Source organism: Pezoporus occidentalis, unplaced genomic scaffold, assembly GCF_034315485.1.
Source record: "Pezoporus occidentalis ecotype Australia unplaced genomic scaffold, CSIRO_AGI_Poc_V1 ctg79, whole genome shotgun sequence".
In the NCBI taxonomy this organism is placed as follows: domain Eukaryota; kingdom Metazoa; phylum Chordata; class Aves; order Psittaciformes; family Psittacidae; genus Pezoporus; species Pezoporus occidentalis.
Genome location: NW_026916147.1, coordinates 2921308 through 2939572, shown reverse-complemented (window position 1 = coordinate 2939572; position 18265 = coordinate 2921308). Strand labels below are relative to the sequence as shown.

The window sequence follows — 18265 nt, the reverse complement described above, 5'->3', positions numbered from 1 at the left end:
AATAAAGTCCTCTTTAAATGAAAACCACTCATGGCTTGACTGTTAATCAAACGAACATTACTTACCTTAGCACCACTGAAACCAGAATCTGGCAGCAAGTTTTTTTTTCTCTTTCTTTACAGTCATAATTTATAACAGCTGAATTATTTGCTATAAATACTCTTTTCCTTCTGCTAATGTATTGTGCTGCAAACATTTTGTTGCTAAGACAATAAACTCCTAAACGGGGGCTTCTGAAAAAGTGCATTCTAATGCATTCCAAGCAGCAGCTATTCAACAGATAACACTATGCCATCTTGACAGACTAGATTTTATTTTCAGTAGTATTGAAAAATACTGAAATTTCTCACTAAATTTATTTCTTAAATATAGAAAGCTGCTGCTTGCAATACAGTGGAGCATATTTATGTATACACCAAAGCTAAAAAATTAAACCGGGATGAATTAGCAGAATGAGATTGCTTTAGAAAGTAGTGAGCTAGATAAGTAAAATACGTTCCTAAATACATACAAAATATCATGGAACATAGAAGATAATGGTTTAATATGCATCCTGTTACACATGGAGAGCAGTTTTTCTACACGTAGTATGCACCTTACTTACTTAAAAAACAAAAACCCCAAAACAAACTACCGAAAACTCTTCAAAAAAACTGGTACCAGCAAAATTTGACTTTTCTTGTTTTTTTTAAACAATGTCCCGACAGATACTTTCAATGAGATAAATGTGACAGTACAGCTCTTTATGCCCTTTATAATCAGAGAGGTTACACAACTGTAACACATCACGAATACATGTTACCTGATCAGAAACGTAATAAAAGTCAGGCTCCACAGAGTCAGGTTCCCCTGCCTCATGCAAAATCTCAGGTATCGCAACTCGACAATGTCTTTATACTTGGAGGGGTCAGAAAGAGGGGAGTTTGGGAGCACAGTGTGGCAAGAACTCCAGTGCCCCTGGGAAGTGCTACTCCCAGGCTGCTGCTCACATAAGCTCCGAGGAGGAGGCTTGGCACTGGCTTGGGGAGAGATCCGTGCACTATGCTCACAGACATGTGAGCTGAAAAGATACAGGCTTCCCACATTAACACTCTGTGAGCTGTATCAGATAGAGTCATCATATTAGCTGTTGAAATTGCATCGTACTCTTTACTTTTAGTATACTGTTACGCCTCTGGGATATATTCTGTTTATCAGGGAATTGGACCTAAAGAGATGTTTATAGCGGTTTTCTAAATGGGGCTTTAGTCAACTTCCTGTGACGTACCTGAATGACAGCATGTATGTTTTGGGGAAGGGGCAGAGCAGATGCACAAACTAAATACCATACCTGCATCTTTTTTTAGTCCTGAGCCACTATTTGGAAATCAGTTGATTTTTTAGACAAACAATCTAAAATACTCAGCTGAAAAAAAAGATTTTTTTTTTGTCATTTTTATAAATAATAATATCAAGGTTCTCCCAAAATTTGTCTAATGCAACATTATGAAACAGAAAAAGGCTGAATGGCTGAAGAACTTGCCAAAATACACAGGTTTGCCAAAGGATCAATAGTGACTACAGTGAGTACAGCGCTGAGCTGCAGGCTCGCATGCATGTGGGTGTTTTCATCCAGGGAAACTGTGAGACCTAACAGAGAACATAAGAACCACAATTTGCATGGGTAATGTTCTTCAGTGTCAGCATGAAAAGCTGACTTCTGCTTCCCCAGGCAGCAGTGTCTTGGAAAGCTGCCCTGGTTTCTCGGTCATGGTTATCTTGTCATGCTTCTGTGGAATGGTGTGTCTAAGAAGAGAGCATCTTGTTAGAGATGCTCTCCAAGCAGATAAGAGCATCTTGGGGATGACACCAATAGGTTCAGTTAGGGACAGCTAACTGGGAGAAGTTAAAACACAAAGAAGGGGGGAAGGGGGAGGATTTAGATTGGAGGTAGGGAAAAAAAAGACATTTTATCACTTATTTAATCAAACGCTGTTGACAAGAAGTGGCAAAACTTACATGGGGAAGATACCAGGAAATAAGATAGAACTTGTCTGTGCAGCAGACAAAGGACACTGATGGGGAAGTAATCACAAACACTAAGAAACGGAGGGAGCACAAAACTGCAAAAGCTTTTGTCAATAGAATTTCATACCTAATTATTGTCACAGGACTCTCCAATTTTATTTCCTGCAATTCTTCTGGCAAAAGGCCAGTACTTACATGACCTCCACAATTCTTTTCAATCTTATCAATGAAATTATCTTTCCTTTGAGGCAGTCCATTTTCTTATCTTTTAAGAGAGATAATTACCCTTAAATTTAGAACCATTTCCTAAGAAAACTGACCATAAATAGAAAGTTTTCTTTTACAGAGATACACTAACATCATTATGCTAACATCTGCAAGCCTTTGATATTGTTGCAGTTACACTAGATGGAGCTTACCCACACAGGATGCTATCCAAAGAGGCTTTTTTTTACTTCTTAACTGGGTGAAAAATGGTTGTGCCAGGGGGCAACTTTGAACACAGGTAAAAAGCGGACAATATGCACCAGCACAGGATCTTTAGGAGGTGCATGTCCTCTTCTGTGTGCTGCAGCTGTTGGGTATCTGCTGTCTCTCTGAGCAGGGATCACAAGCAATTTCTAATCTCATGTCTGCTTCTGGGCTGGGCTAGCAACAGAGTTGATTTGAACCTAGCAGATAGCCTAAGAATTAACAGGTTATGCTATTACTTGACAAATCCTGGCGTTGGGATCAACTCGGTGAGGCTCTTTTCTGTGTAATGCCAAAGGCCTTCGACCTACCTGCCCTCCCTGCTCAAAACTGCAGTCAGTAGGGTAGGTGGCAGGGAGCAGAGCCTGATTCAACAGCAGCTATTGCTCATTTTCTTGTCACTCCCTAGGTCACTGCTGGCAGAAATCCCTGTGGAAATGCATCTAAAAATATTTTGAAAACTTGGCCTCCACTGATGAGAAAATTAAGTGGTGACTCATGCTCCCATCAGCTCCAGACATGACTGCTGCAATTTGATGGACTGAGAAGCTGATATTCCACCGAGACTGCAATTTGCTTAGGGGAGCAGCTGAGAGGCCTCATTGCCACCGATTGTTTCCAACACATCTTTCTCATCCTTTTAATCACTAACAAATTTAATTTTACTTCTCACTGAAGATCTCACTTTCCACCTTTCTGGCAGGAGAACAATTCAGAGGCTGCTTTCATGTTCTCTGTTACAGCTCTAGATGCCAGCATGAAGCGTACGTGTCTGCACATGCCTTGCACTTGCATCTCCTGGTGTTGCTTTCTCTAGTCCTGCACATTTAGAGCCATTGGACAGTCCTTGTCCTTGCTACTCCAGAAGATTACTTACCATCCTGCAGGGAGTTCCCTGTTGAATGACAATTTTACAGGAACTATATGCATAAACTTTGAAGAATTTATTTAAAAATGCCTCCTCAAAAAAATCACAGTCTAATGAACACAACTGATAATGTGGTTTACACATGAAAACAGCAAAGAGGAGACAACCTTCCTCTGCTGACACTGTTCTGATACGACGCTCCTTTGGTCTGGGAGACTGGAGCTATTCGTGGATAGGACAAAAGAGATTTGGTTTATTAGATACTGGAAAAGGCAGGCCATCAAATCTAAAGTAAAATACTCTTCATTTACTGTCATCATGGCTCCATTATTACCAAGCTTTGTTAGAACAATGACAGGACTTTTCAAACAGCTTCCATGCGGAGACCGCTCTGCAACTTAACAGCTCTTTAACTGGAGATGTGCAAGTGTAACCAAGGGGAGAATTTAGTCTCTTGTCTATTTAATAGGGACTGTACATGTTTCTGGCACTTTATAATAATAGAAATATAAATGCATTTGGCTTATAACAAAATAGAGAAACTATCATTTAGCCCTTTACTGTGTTGTAATCCCAAATGCATCTACATCTATTTAAGTGCAGAATAGTCTATAGAGTTTACAAATACAATGATGCGATCATTTGCTCTAAAGGTTCTGTATGAAATTAGGATTCAATAAAAAAAAATTCAGTGTCTGAAATTTAATTTTTAATGTCAGAATAACATCAAAAAAGTAGCTCTTTCTCCATATGCAGTCTTGCAAAAAAATGTATACCAGGTACTCGGTCCTTTCTAGTGATTTCTATGTACACAATTGCTCATCTCTTATGCACATATACACTTGCACATAAGTAAATGTGTTGCAGACAGACAATATTTCATCTTGCCTTCTAACCTCCCGCTGTCAAGATATTGCCACAGAAAACCTCACACAAATAAAACTAACAGCTCCTCTTTCCCTGACTGCCAGAATAACGTAGGGGACTATTTCTGTAAAACCAAGCTGCTGTATTGCTCTCTGTTTGCTCTGTGAACAAGCACAACCACACAGCTTCTGCTGAGATTGCGTTTTCTGTCATACAGCCTATTCATACTAACTAAAGGATATGTAAGAAAAAACAGAACCACAATTTTGATTTGACCACATAAAGAATTATTTACCTTGGACAAATTATTGGGGTCATCAAAAGCTTCTCAATTTAGTGCACAAAAAGGGAAATAAAATGTTTGAGTAACTCAACGCAAAGTGCTAAGATTCCCTGTGACTTATGGTGTGCTCTTTTATTGTTTGGGCGTTTTATTCCTCTGCTATCATTAGGTGGGATTATAGAGATGCCCAAGATCAGAACTGTTGATGATCAAGAAAATCCTTATGTTTTTTAACATGGACAGAGGTCTCACTTGCTGTCAGTTTCGCCTGATTATTTTCAATACCTCAGATACCTCTCAGTTAACTTTAAAGCCAGGAAGTTGAAAAGATTCAGAACAGTTCTAACCCTGTACTGAAAAATTGGTGGAGTTCAATTATTAAGTTTCAGTTGGTGCTAATTTACAGTATTCTGAGGACTTTCTTTCCTCAAGTTTAGTTCATAAAATATTTCCATACATTTCAGAGATAGTCTTTCAAAAGAACAAGCAAACAGTTCAAAAGCTTACCCACAAAAGAACAAATCATAGGTAACAGAGGTAAAAAGTTGACCTAGAGAATAAATAATTTTCTCTTGGTTTTCTAATAACAAAATTGAATTCAAAACCATCCTGTTTATTAAAGACATATAAGTATAATAACAGGTCACAGTTAAACATCTTAACAGTCTTTAAACATAACAGAATTGATATGCATAATTAAGTTTCATGAAGTACAAATTCAAAATATATACTTCAGTTTTGCTTTATGTTCCCTTTAGACTAACACTTCCAAGACTCGTAAACGATATTTAGGCTGCCCCAAGCAATCAGAAAGGACTTTGTAAAGGCTTTAACAAAACTCCATTGTAAAACAGCTTAAAATAAACGTAGAAAAAATTTAACAAAAAAAAAGGATGTGTTCAGTGGAAGCAAATTGTTGGGTGTACTGAAAATTGGAGATTCAGTACGCAGAGGTAGCTCAGTAAGGGTACTTGCAGTGTTCTGACTACTTAGCATTGACATGATGACTCTATGCTTGAACTCTTCCTGTGTATTTTAAGAAAGTGAGTGCTCTTGTTGGGCCTGTTTCTTTGCCATTCAAAACCAACAGAAACGGTCATCAACTTCAGTGGGATTGGGATTAAGTCCCTATATACTCGGGAAGTTCAGGTTTATGGAAACAGAACAAAAAGAAACTGTCCTATGTCTGGACTGTCTGCTGCAAGCAGGGTTTTTAAGCCCAGGACTGAAAAAATTCATCATGTTGTCACCTCACATACCTTCATTACACAGTCGTTTTATTGATGATGATAATTTTGAACAAGATGATGCTGTCAGCTACCAATAGCTTCTCATACAGATGACATCAGAGCACTCTTGCACTGACTGACCATCAGGTAAAGCACTGATGATTGGTACTGGATTACTTTCCCATTGTTCAGAGGAATAACGGACTAGGAATAATAGACTAAGTAAACCAAACACAGTTTTTTCACAAAGGCAAAAGGATATGAATTTCACATGCCTATTGTCATACAAAAGATCTTTAGCTTATGTAAATGGATGTAGCATTGTTAGAGCTATAATGATTTACATCTGCTAAAGATCTGCTCCTAGGTAAACTGCACTCAGCTGCACCATTAACTGCAATGTTAACCATGCCACATGAAACTTCAGCATTTATATTGAACTGATCCCAGTTTGTCCTATTTCTTAAATTCTTTTTAATAGTTTAATGCAAATTGTCAGCCCAGTTTTTGCAGATGGGTACACCTCACAGCCTGGACTAGAGCACACTTCTGAAATCTTAATCTCCCAGATAAGATGCGGTACTGGCTAAATGTTTAAATATATGCCTGTGTTCCTTTCTCTTCAACATTCCTATTAGAGACAGTATTTTGTATGCTTTTTCTACATATAAGTTTATTAAAACGAGTAACATTTCCTTTTCTAAAAAGTGGTGGCTGATTGTCAAATTAGCTAAGATAGCACTTCTGTTACAAAAAGGATCCTTTCAACTAGGGAAAAGAAAAAAAAAATCAACTTGTCCTCACAAGCTATTATTCATTACCAATACAGCAATATAGAAAACATAGCTTGGCTTACTACAATGCAGGTTTTGTTTCAATATTAGCATCCTAAATTCTGTCACTGCGGGTCTCTGTGCATTGCACCGGGGGAAGAAAAAGAAAAAAGGAAACGAAAAATTTGTGTTCTTCAGGGGTAAATTATAAAAGATCTGCTAGCTGCAAACACAAATACTTCACTCATAACCCAAGCACCAGACCATTTCTTTGAAGAAGCTTATGAGGCATTTAAGATATACAATGGCACAATATCATACAATGGAAATAAAAGAATTTTCTTGAGAAACCATTAACTTTGAAGGAATGTCTAGACAACTGTGTCAACAAATGCAAATAATTCATGCTTTTCAGCTTCTATCCAATGGATGGCCCCATGCTGAGTATACACAAACTCAGAAGAAAAAGGCATGTCACAGTCATATGACTAGGGAGTGTAACAGAGTCACACAGAAATTCAAGTCAATCTCAAAAAAAAGCCTTCAGAAAGCTCTTCCCCAGGGTAACCCAGCAGTGGGATAAGCTTCTGGTCATTTTGGCTAGTTTAAAACAGAGACTTACAGCTGGTGCAACCTGGCTCAAAGCAGGGGCAATGGAAGAAACAGCTGTTAGTCATGACCATTCACTCAATTAGAAAAATAAAACCTAAAGGATTCCAAAATACTGTACAACCTCTTGCAGTAACCAACAAAGTGGCTTCTGGAAACAATGCTTTTGCCAAAAATGCATCTGTAAGGCACTTAACGGGTATCTTTTTAATATATATATATAAAAATAAAATATGCACTGAAGCAACATTCACAAATACCCAGTTGTCTCATTTGTCTGTGTATACAGTATAGTACATATATACATTCACTGTGACACAGGCCATCTCCATAATTATACCTTCACGGGTGCTTTGGGCTGCCTGGTTAACTTCAGCGCCTGTGAACAGTAAACAAAAGGGTCACTTTTTTATATCCTTCAAACACAACCAACAGCACAAGACCAGATTTTTATTTATAAGGGGCAACAAATGCTGTGCAGGCTTATGGAAGGCTGAATGAGGGGTTGGCATGCAGCTGATGGGCCACGCTGGGATTTGTTATGATGTTTTTATCTCTGTTAGCTCATCACAACCTCCTCATATACAGGTAGCCTTAACAGAGGAACCACAAGGAATATGATTACAGTGCCAGTGAAGAAAGCTGAGGTGGGTCTCAGATGTCTTTTAGAAAGCAGCAACTTGGAGCCCACCCAAACCACTTGTGGCATAGATATAGGAGCTTCTGATGCACTTTGGGAAACACTGCAGAGAAAATTTCTGCCAACGCCTTTGTGTTCCCTGGCCTCCGTCCATATGGCTTGAATCCTGCTCAGAGTATAGTCAATGCTGCAGTGGTGGGTGTCACGCACCTCTAATGTTTGTACCTTCCTTTCTAAGAAAAGGTAAGAATAAGCCAAAATCCATCAGTACAGAGGTTATCTTATGCCAGGGGACACCTGATGTCTTTGTAACTCCAGTCTACTCTCTCTAAAGAGAAGAGAAACCATACATCTGTGGTTTATTTATTTGGGGTTTAATTCTTATCAGGGTTCAGCTCTGTGTTCCCCACAGGACTGGCCAACTATGGTGGCTGAACTTTTTATGCAATGTGTGACATAAGTTCAGCTCAAACGATAGGTGATCATGCCTCTAGTTTGGCAGGAAGTAGCTTGTCTAACTTTGGAGGCAAATATGACAGGCTTAAAAGGCATTAGGTTTTCAGCTGTTCCTCCATCCTGGTATGGTCACTGTAAAGGATGCCTGTTGTAGGGTAGCTCTGCATCAAAAAAGCTCAGTTCTTTCTATGTGGGATGAATTACCCTGAGTGAAAGGGAAATCAGTGAAATTTGCAAATTCCTGAAATTTGGAACCTCTTTTTTCCTTAGCCTTTTGGGCAAAGTGCCCTGACAAGCTGGCATTTGCCTGTTGAGTGAGAGACTTATCATTTCTGGAGGGTTGACTAAACAAGCAATTTTTAGTCTGAGAGATGTCTGTTGGGTCTTCTTATTGTAGATATTAACCTTTAATATTGTACATTTAAAGCTTGTAAGCACTGCTTGAAAAATACTCCAGCACAAGTATAAACCCTTAAAAGAATCCAAACCTTTAAAAATAAATAGGCTCTATTCCCCTCAGAAACACTGGCTTTCAGAAACACCAGCATTTAACTATTGTTAAATCTAGCCATTTGAGATTAGTCTTTTAGATATTATTCAGCAAGACTTTGGAGAGAGACATCATTCCACATTTTGTTTCGGGAAACAATTTTTTAACTTTTTAGTTTGGCAGATGCTGCTGCCATATTTACAAACTAGAAATACCTTAGTGTAGATGAACCTCTAAATATTTAAATTCAATTTCATACAACCAGATCACATGTACTATCATAATTAAGTAAGAATGTCACTGCAGTTGAGTACTGTGACTGGATAACCGTCTCCCCCTGCAAGAGAGATGCCAAAATGAAGCCAAGGTGTTTATAGAAAATAAACATCAAGGGTGATGATGACATGTTTATTTTCAAAGCGGGAGACCATTATCCAGTCACAACATTCACTTCTATTATACTTACTGCAACTGTACCAGAACCAAGCTCATTGATTTTTTTTCAAAGAGTAATTAAAATAACATTTGTGAATAATACAGAAGACCAACTAAAGAAACTGCTGCAACAGAACAACAATCCCCCAAAGTGGTTCTACAGTAGCATTACAGTCTGATTAGCACAGGAGGTTTATTTGATGCTTAATGAATAAGAAACTAGTGCTGGTGAAATGTAAATCTCTCCAGTACTGGCTGACTTTTCTGATGCCCTGTTTAAAGGCTGTGTTAACTTGCAGCAGTTAATCTGACAGCAGCCCCTAAAGGCCATTACCACCCCTGAGTACTGGGGAGGTCTGGAAGAGCTCCAGTCCCACTCCTGATGCTGGCAGCAGAGAGCAAGTTAGATGCTGAAAAGAAGTCGCATTGCAGGGATTGTTCTGTCCGTGGCAGTGTCTATTTAAGGCTGTCTTTCTGAGGGAATGGCATAGAGTTTTCTTTACACAAACTGTGATGTCTCCTGATAGTTTCTGATAAAAAAAGATCACGACTTTCAGACTGATGGAGAAATGACATAGGATTCTCAAATTTGCATTTCTGGATGCTGCAATAAGTATATCTTAATAGGGTCTGATTTCTGGACTCAGTTCCTGAAAATTGAGAGTTGGTTGGTTTTGGGTTTTTTTACAATTCAGGTAACCAAAAGCGGCGCCACATAAAAATCACTGATTTGGGGAATTTTAGCATTCAGGTTAGGAAGGTGACTCAGTGGAGTGAAGCTAGTAAAATGGCATTTGATGGCTTTTGCTGACAATTCGTAACATGGAAGTTATATAAAAACCCAAACATTTCTCCACTGATAAGTGGAGAATGCAGGGTACTGGTGGTACTGTACTTGTCACAGTAGGTCTCAGCTAAAATGGCTGTCAAATACTGCTTCAGATGCCACAGCTTCTTGATCCTTATTATCTCGGAACAATAAGGACAGCATTACAGTCAGCTGCACGGACTAGCTTTCTTGGGGTGGTTACTGTTCTGAGAACCCGAACAAACTCATTGCAATTATTTCATATAGACCACAGAATGGCTGTCAGATGTCAATTGCTTCAATCTGAACAGAAATAAGCATAATTTGAATCAGTGATATCATAGAATCATAGAATAGTTAGGGTTGGAAATATCAATGCAAATACCTCTCAGTTACAGGCTATTATCCTACAAGCTATCCCCTGCCATTATTATTTTGGCATGAAATGTGATGCATTAGACTCCTGTAGACTTCTTGCTATTGTAGAGAGTGGCCCAAGTGAAAAATCAAACCAGTTTTAATCCTGCTTCAATTCAATTCAGAGAGTGCTCTCATTTTATGTGATCTCCCCAGCTTCCATGCCAGTGGACAGATCTTTGTCACTTTTCCATATGGGAGAGCCGAATCTGTGATCATTAGCTAAAAATGGAGCCATTCTTACTAGGCATAATCTGAATGAAGTAATAATTTAATCATAAAAGTTTAACTTTGAGATTTGAACCTTTTCAGAGCCAAGAAGAATAAAGTTCAGCTTTTTTCTTTTTTTTTTATACTACTGTGACTATCAGTGCTGCAAAGGAAGTAAAGACACAGAAAAGTCCCTACCATGGGATCTCCAAGAAGGAACCTGAGGAGTTTAAGATATGTTTAGGTGGGTTTTTTCGTCATAGCACTCTTTCCACTATAAATAAAAACCAGCAATTCTTACCTTTTGTCTAGAAACCATCCAGGATTTTATTGTTGGTACCAGCAGACTTCCAAGAAGAATCTGAGCAGGATGATAGATGAGTAAGGGGACTGAAATTAAGGAGAGGTGCTCATAACCCGCAAATACTATCTTCAGCATTGGAATCCCTGCAGACAAACAAACAGGAGAGAGACTTTCACCTCAGATTTTGAGCTCCAGATAAAAGCAAAACATTTTATGTTGCATTGACATTTCACCAAAAAAAACCTTCCAAAAGAAACAAAGTGAAGACTCAGAAGTTTTATGTAAAAAAACCCCAACACAAACAAACCAGCAAGAACGTGAGCAAAAAAAAAAGAATACCTGGCAGAGAAAGTTCTGTGGCATTAAGGAAGGAGTAGCAGAATGCCATAAAAGATCTAATTAAGCTAATGCTGTCAAACTCCTGCTGAAGACTTGATAGAAAATAGATTCTGCTATACCATGACTGTTCAGTTGCTGAGCACACTTGTGTCTTGCTTATTTACTACTTTCTTTCACTGTGCTCTGTTCTGTATTTTTGCAATTGTCCTCCATCCAACCTGCCTGACTCCTGCTTGTATCCTTTCTTCAGCCTGTTCACCACTGGAGAAGGACTGTGCTTTTCTGGCCAGTTTTCTCCCTGCCAGTTGGTGAGTACCCAAATGACAGCTTTCCCTGCTCTGACCAATTCATGCAGTCACAGGGTAGAGTCAAGTACTCTGCAGGTCAGTGCTTAGGTGTTAGAGAACAAAACTCTCTGCTCTACCTATGTGTTTAAGAAGAGATACAGCATGAAAAAGTTTAGTGAACAGAGTGAGCAATATAAAGCGATCATGCCTATGAAGAGTTAGGGAGCAGCTGGAGTACAGAAGTTGCTACATACCGGAAGAAGTGAGTATTACAAGCTAGAGATGGGACATTTTTCCTAAGAGCTTGAATTTGCACTAAACACTGCTAATTGTGTTAGACGTCTCCATGCATAATTCTCCCACTTGATCATGTGATATGTAAAATTAAATTTGATTAAGTTTTGCAGTAAATAAATTGATTATGTTTACTTTGAACATGATATTGTTCAAAATTACCTGTTTAAACCTTGGAACTCTGCTACCATGCTCTACAACTCACATATGTGGCCAAAACTTGCAACCATCTCTGACCAGGCATTTGCAAGTTTGCCAACAAGAGCAGCTGTGATTCCACAGCAGTGCCCTGACAACATACCTTATTTTCTCTCTCATCTTAAATGTCATTCTAGGAATCTTCTGCCACCATCACCCTTGCACCAAAGCAGGCTATAGTTTTTAAAGAGCTCGTTGTGTGTCTCCTTTCTCAGCAATGACAAAAAGCTGAGCTTTGTGCCACATGCCCTCTATTCCTCTATTAGCAGATGTTTCAGATCAGCCAAAGCAGCCATGCTTGGGCAAACTTTTCTGTATGTCTTGGATAAATTCCCATTTCCAACATTTTTTTAGGTGTGCCTTAACAAAAGTTGTCTCCCCCTTATGTAAGGAAACAGGGTTTTTGTTGACTATTACCATGCCACCAGTGCCTCACCATTTCTGGCATGCCTAGGCTTGCTGAAATCTTCATGATGTTTCCACAGCACCATTTCTTGCCATTATTTTGATTAGCTTTATCACATTTACCACTAACAATCTCATCCCCATACTAGTTGCCTTTACCTACATGGCTATTACCAGGGAAAGATCAAATAAAGGCTTGCATGCTAATTTGAATATTATAATTACCTTCAAAAGAACATCATGGACCTAGCACAGAATAGGATTGTTTATTATTAACACTGATTTCTGGGGCTTGAAATAAACAGTATTTGGATAGAAATTAAATGGGCATTTGCATTATATTAAGGAGTATATTTACTTCAAATACCCATCAAACTGTTTTTGTAAACAGATAAGGGTTTTATTGCCTGTTTCCAGGCAACAACTTGGCCCTTATGCATCCTTTTCTATTCTCTAACCACAGAAGAATAAACTAGAGCCCCAACCTATGAACATGCTATATTTATGTTCCTAAGACAGTACCTGGGGTTTTGGTAGTGCAATTTCATCCATAGATCCAAAACCACTTTAGTAAGCTGAACAGGACTCCTACAGAGAATCAGAGAACACTAAAATGACTAGCCTAAGATCACACAGAAAACTAACAGCAGAGACGTGAACAGAATGGATCCAAAGTGGCTGAGACATGCTTTAAATTACTGTATATTTTCTGAAAGATGAGAAAATTGAGCCTAAAAGGTAAGTTCTCTAGAGGAAAGCTATTTCAGTAAAGCAGGAAAAGAAAATTAAAGTTGTCAAATATAAATACAAAATACTATAATTAGTGTGACAATGTAATTAGATCACTGGTTGGAAAGAGATTCTTAATTCACAGCATGTTTAAATACACGTCACAACAATAGGCTCCTGTAAACTACTAATGTGCAATTAAAGTGCCTGTTATTTACCAGAAAAAACTAACTGGTGAAAAGAAGAAATAATAATCGTTTCTGCATTATTTCATTGGAAATAAAAAGCCCTGTTGCCTTTTAATATGCTTCTGATTTTTATAATTCCAACTTTGCCAGTATGCAGCTGTCTGAGAAAATATTTCATGACAGAGATCCAGAGAATACAGTCACAAATGCTTGTGTCAGTAATATTGACACAAAGCTAAACAAAACAGCAAACATTTTTGTAGCAATGCACAGTAACTGCAAGCCTCAGTACAACTGCTAATGTTTTCCAAACACACAAAGCTCATGCAAATTCCTAATTAGGAAAAACATTTTAATAGTTACTCTTCCCTCTCTTACAAAAAAAAAAAATCTCAAAACAAAACCACAAACAAACTACATATTGTTTATACACATAAACCAAAACCAAGCAAAGTGAAAACCAAATTCCAGCTAAAGAAAGAAAAGTAACATTCTAATGCTTGGGCTGATGCTGTATGCTGAATCTTAGCCCATAAAGCATTTTCAGCATGCACTAAGAGAAGTCATAACAGCAGCACTGAGTAAAACAGCAGTGTCATGAACAGGTGTGGCTATAACAAAACTGGTAAAGTGAGACAAGTTTCTATCTTTCAGATAGATAGCAAGGAAGGAAAATGCTAAGCAAAATGGTTATGGCTATTTTTATTTCTGATTGTCCACTCCTGTTTTCCTAATTTTTTTTTTTTTACACAGCAACAAATCACGTATATTAAACCCCAGTCCACTGTCTTAGTCTTAAGTTTCCTCAAAGTACACATCAGCTTCTACACCCCATTCCCCCCTCCCCCCCCCCCCCAGTTACTAGGGTATTTATCTGTCACCTGGTGCATTAAAGCAGCATTCACACATATGAAAAATAATGCTATTTAAAAAATAAGGATTTTTCATTTTGTTTTCACAGAGCCATTAATCATGCTTATCTGTATTTCAGGGTAATGGACTGACTTCTGTGGGTCTTTGTCTTGACACTGGAAGAGGAACACTAGCATTATCAGTTTATACACAATCTTTCTGTTACGTTTTAAGATTGCTGTCATGCTCTGAAGGCTCATGCCACAAAACCCCATTCATGTTACTGTGGTTTATGAGGGTTTATTTCAGGCTTTCAGCAGCTTGGTTCAAGCCAAAGACCCTCACTCACTACCTGTCATGAGTGCTGAATGACAAAGTGCTCCTCTGTGGTTTGGTAGCAACTCGGACAGCTTCGCTCCAAGTAGAGGCATAACAAACTTGAGTTGCCAAAGTCTTTTAAATACCCTTATTGCATGAATATGTATCCAACTCCTGGATCAGAGCTGACCAAACACTGTGAAAAGTGCAAGTCAGGGTTGTATCCCATCCTCCCCCAAAGAAAGGAAGTGTGGTACCCAGCTGGGTTAGGAAATAGCATCTCACCTGACCAGGACTACAGAGAGCTGTAGCAGAAGGAAGGGAGCACTGAGTTCATCCCACAGATATCCCTTACAAGCAAGATAATTAGTATTCTCAGCTTTTTACCCTGAATTTCCCATTTCTCCTTTGCTTGGCTTTGCTTCTCCTACCAGTGCTCCCCTGTGTTCCCATCTTCCTCCTTGCTCTTTGGCTCCGGTATTCAGGGGCTCTTTTTCTGTTTGCATTTCTCTCTTCCTCCTTTTTCCTCCTCTTCCCCACTTCCATGCTTCTAGCCTGCTTGGTTTTGCTTCGCAAGACCTTTGCTTCTGCTCACTTGCAGCAGCGTAAATTTTGGGCACTTCCACTAAAATCACTCAGTTCCACTAAGCCCAGTGGGCAGTAAAATCATAGTCCCTGTGCAACTGAGAGAAGTGAGTTAGGCAGTGTGGTATGGAGTACATTTAATTTTTCTCCCTTTCTGTGTCCTCACTCTGCCCATTTCATGTAATAACTTTGCAAACCTGAGGAAAAGCTACCAAGAGAAAAGCTGTTCGTCGTGACCTTCAAGAACAGCAAGGAAGAGTGAAAAGATTGCTCTTACAGTCTGGTATAGGAAAGTCCTGTTTGCTCTCCACTGCTCCAGGGTATTCCAGCTTGCCTCCAAGGCTGTGTTTTATCAGCCCTGGTCAAAAGCTACTGTTTCTCTACTAGCCTGCACAACTCAAAAGCTATTTATCCGTCCTCCAGCTTTGTACCCAGTGTAACCTCCCATATCTTCGCCTTTCCCCTCTGCTACTTTCACATTTTGTAGTCACCTTCTTAAAAGGCCCATGAAAATACTATGCTGCACTTCACTACATTTAGTTAACTGTAAAATAATAATAATAAAAAATCCTAAAAGATGTGAAGGTATTTTTAAGAGAATTTAAATATAGGACTCTTTTCATCTAGCTATCACTGCAGTAATATAAATGAAGCAAATTAATTTTAATGCTCCAAGGTACTGATTCTGTGTCACTGTCACTGACAGGATCCAACTAGACTTTATGAGATGGCATTTGACTTTATGGAAGTGAGCACTATGCACGCATTTACAATTTTACAGGGACTTTAAGCTGTCATGCTGAAAAATGTTTATAAAACATTAATCAAAAAATGCCTCTTTAATACAATGCATTGTCTGAAAGATGTTAGAAGGCACATATTGTAAATGGATTCTTTTTCTGACTAAAGTAATTTCTACCAAAAGCCTTTCCCCACTGCTATACCAGTACACAGTGTTGAGAGATAAAGAGCACTTTCTGAGCACATTACTACCTGATCCAAACACTTGGGAAATCACTAATGTACAGCATGCCATATTTCCATGTCACACATGACACATTTGTCTAAAATTACCCAACAGAATTTGACATTGCAGCACATTCCATAGCAGAGCTTTCAACTGACATCTGCCAAGTAAGAACTTCAAGTAGGAGCTTTCTTCTTCTAACAAGCAAGTAAGAGTTTTCTTTTATCCTATACCCATGACGGAAGTGATAAAACAATAAGTACTGGCAATCAGGGTGGGTTTTCTTTCTATTTTAATATGTTTATTTTATGCTTGCTGAATGTGTACGCTCCCCTTAAAGCACTGTTTTATCATCTGCTGTTTTCTACCATATTGCAATGGGTTCAGAGAACTTAATAGAACATTTTTATTACCACTGAAACATCGGCCATTATCTCTCACACCAAAGCAGAATTATTGCTAGATGCTCTACTTATATACTTCACTGTATAGGTTTTTCCCCTTCAACGTCTTCATAACAAACAAATTATCCTAAAACTTTATTGCTTTCATTACTGAAACACATTCCAAATCACAAAACATTGCAGCATTTACTTCTTAGGAAAAGAGGTTTGGGGCAAAACAAAGAGGTCATCACTAGGGCTATGGAACAACCAGGCACTGAGGATTCAGAATGCCAAACCACCCTCACAAAGCAGTGAAAAGCCTTAGCCTCTGGATTTTCAGTTCTCTCTTCTACTTGTCTATACATTTCAGTTGCTGTAATTTTCAAGTGCAATATGCAAAACTGAATCAAGTGTATGATGGTAGCTTCTGTGACATTCTCCACAGTCCTCTTTCTGAAGGATACTCTTAGGACTTGATGTGAGGGGAACATTAGTAGGTCAAATAGCTATTTTATTTTTTTTTCAATGGAAAGAAGACCTGTAAAGAGGAGCATATATTACATTAAACCCCTCCTAAGCTACCAGAGCGGGTTTTTTTCTGTGCTTATCCCTGCAAAGGCAGTGCCAAATGGGCTGAGTGACTGCATGGTGGGAAAGGGTGCAAGATCTGAGCAAAATCCAGATTAGAAAAAGGTTGTTCATACAGGTGGCTACCAGAATGACAAGATGCTGCTAATCTCCTGTTTTGAAAACTTTCTTAAGGGTTTTCCTGTTTCTTCCCAGGCAAATCACATTGCTATGGCTAATTTTGAGGAGATAAAAGTATATATACTATGCCTATCCTCAGTGAAGACTAGTTGGGCAAATGTTTCTTGCCCTTGTTCAGACTGTTATGACATACTGAGATCACAATAGGAGAAAATGCTTTTGACAAATTAACTGGTTAAAGATTCTTTTTCCTGCATGCATGCCCTCTCCAAAGTGTGTACTGAACTCAAGTTAAATGCTTTTCCTTTAGGACCAGGTTTTTTTCAGGAATGGGAATAGCTGAACGGTACCTGACAACACAAATACTTGCTTGCTGCTGAGTATTTCCATTTCAGCTGAAGAAAGCATCTTCTGACATAATATGAAATCACCTTTCATTGGGGGAGAAAAGAATACTTGAAGCTGAGCCAAAACCAAGAACCAAGTTCTTCCCCAGCTGGAAAATTCCTTAGAGGATAATCTGACAGTCCTTTTCGAGCCCCACTCCAGCTGTAACTCAGATTTCTTTTGCCCTTAGCCAAAATAACCTAGACCTTACAGTCACTTTGCAAAGGAATGAAGGCTGAGAAAAGTAATTGACAACCTTTTCTACTCTCTTGTCCAGAAGAAAATAACAGCGCCACAGTAAGATTTCGTCTGCAGTAGCTAGACAATAGTTTACAGAAGTAAAATGGTTTGTGGCATTTTTGGTTCCATCACACCTCGATGATAAGGCCTAGTGTTACCATGGAAATATAACTTTTGCAAGTAGATATGAAGAGATCATCCATCAGCACAACCACAGCTGTCTCCAGGTGATATGACACTTGGTCTCTGGTTGGGAAGATTGTGCAGTGTTTGTTGCATTTGAGACCACATAACCCTTGCCTTTTTGCTGACATATATGCTGTATGAAGACTTATGCTTAAAATATTCTCAGGGGGAAAAAAAAGCAATTTTTTCACTATGTTTTCATATGTCACGTCAATGATAAGTGTGATGGAAAGCAAAAACCAGGCTCACAAACTGGTAAAAACCAAATATCTGAGGGGGAAGCTTTACAAGGGATTGGTGAGACATTAAGGGAGTCTGGAAGAGCTACA

General features: G+C 38.7%; 2 protein-coding genes across 8 annotated transcripts in view; one reads left to right on the top strand and one right to left on the bottom strand.

The window, feature by feature from the left end:
- Positions 1–18265, top strand: part of LSM6 (LSM6 homolog, U6 small nuclear RNA and mRNA degradation associated) — a 66451-nt gene that overhangs the window by 30078 nt on the left and 18108 nt on the right. The gene's annotated exons all lie outside the window — the stretch shown is intronic.
- Positions 3408–18265, bottom strand: part of SLC10A7 (solute carrier family 10 member 7) — a 164636-nt gene continuing 149778 nt past the window's right edge. For all 7 annotated transcript variants that reach the window (XM_062602823.1, XM_062602820.1, XM_062602819.1 and 4 more), the window contains 2 exons: positions 10865–11010; positions 3408–7486 (listed from right to left, as the gene is read on the bottom strand). In XM_062602823.1, the coding sequence (XP_062458807.1) occupies positions 7442–7486; positions 10865–11010 (191 nt within the window). In that variant the 3' untranslated portion in view covers positions 3408–7441. The remainder of the gene's footprint in view (positions 7487–10864; positions 11011–18265) is intronic.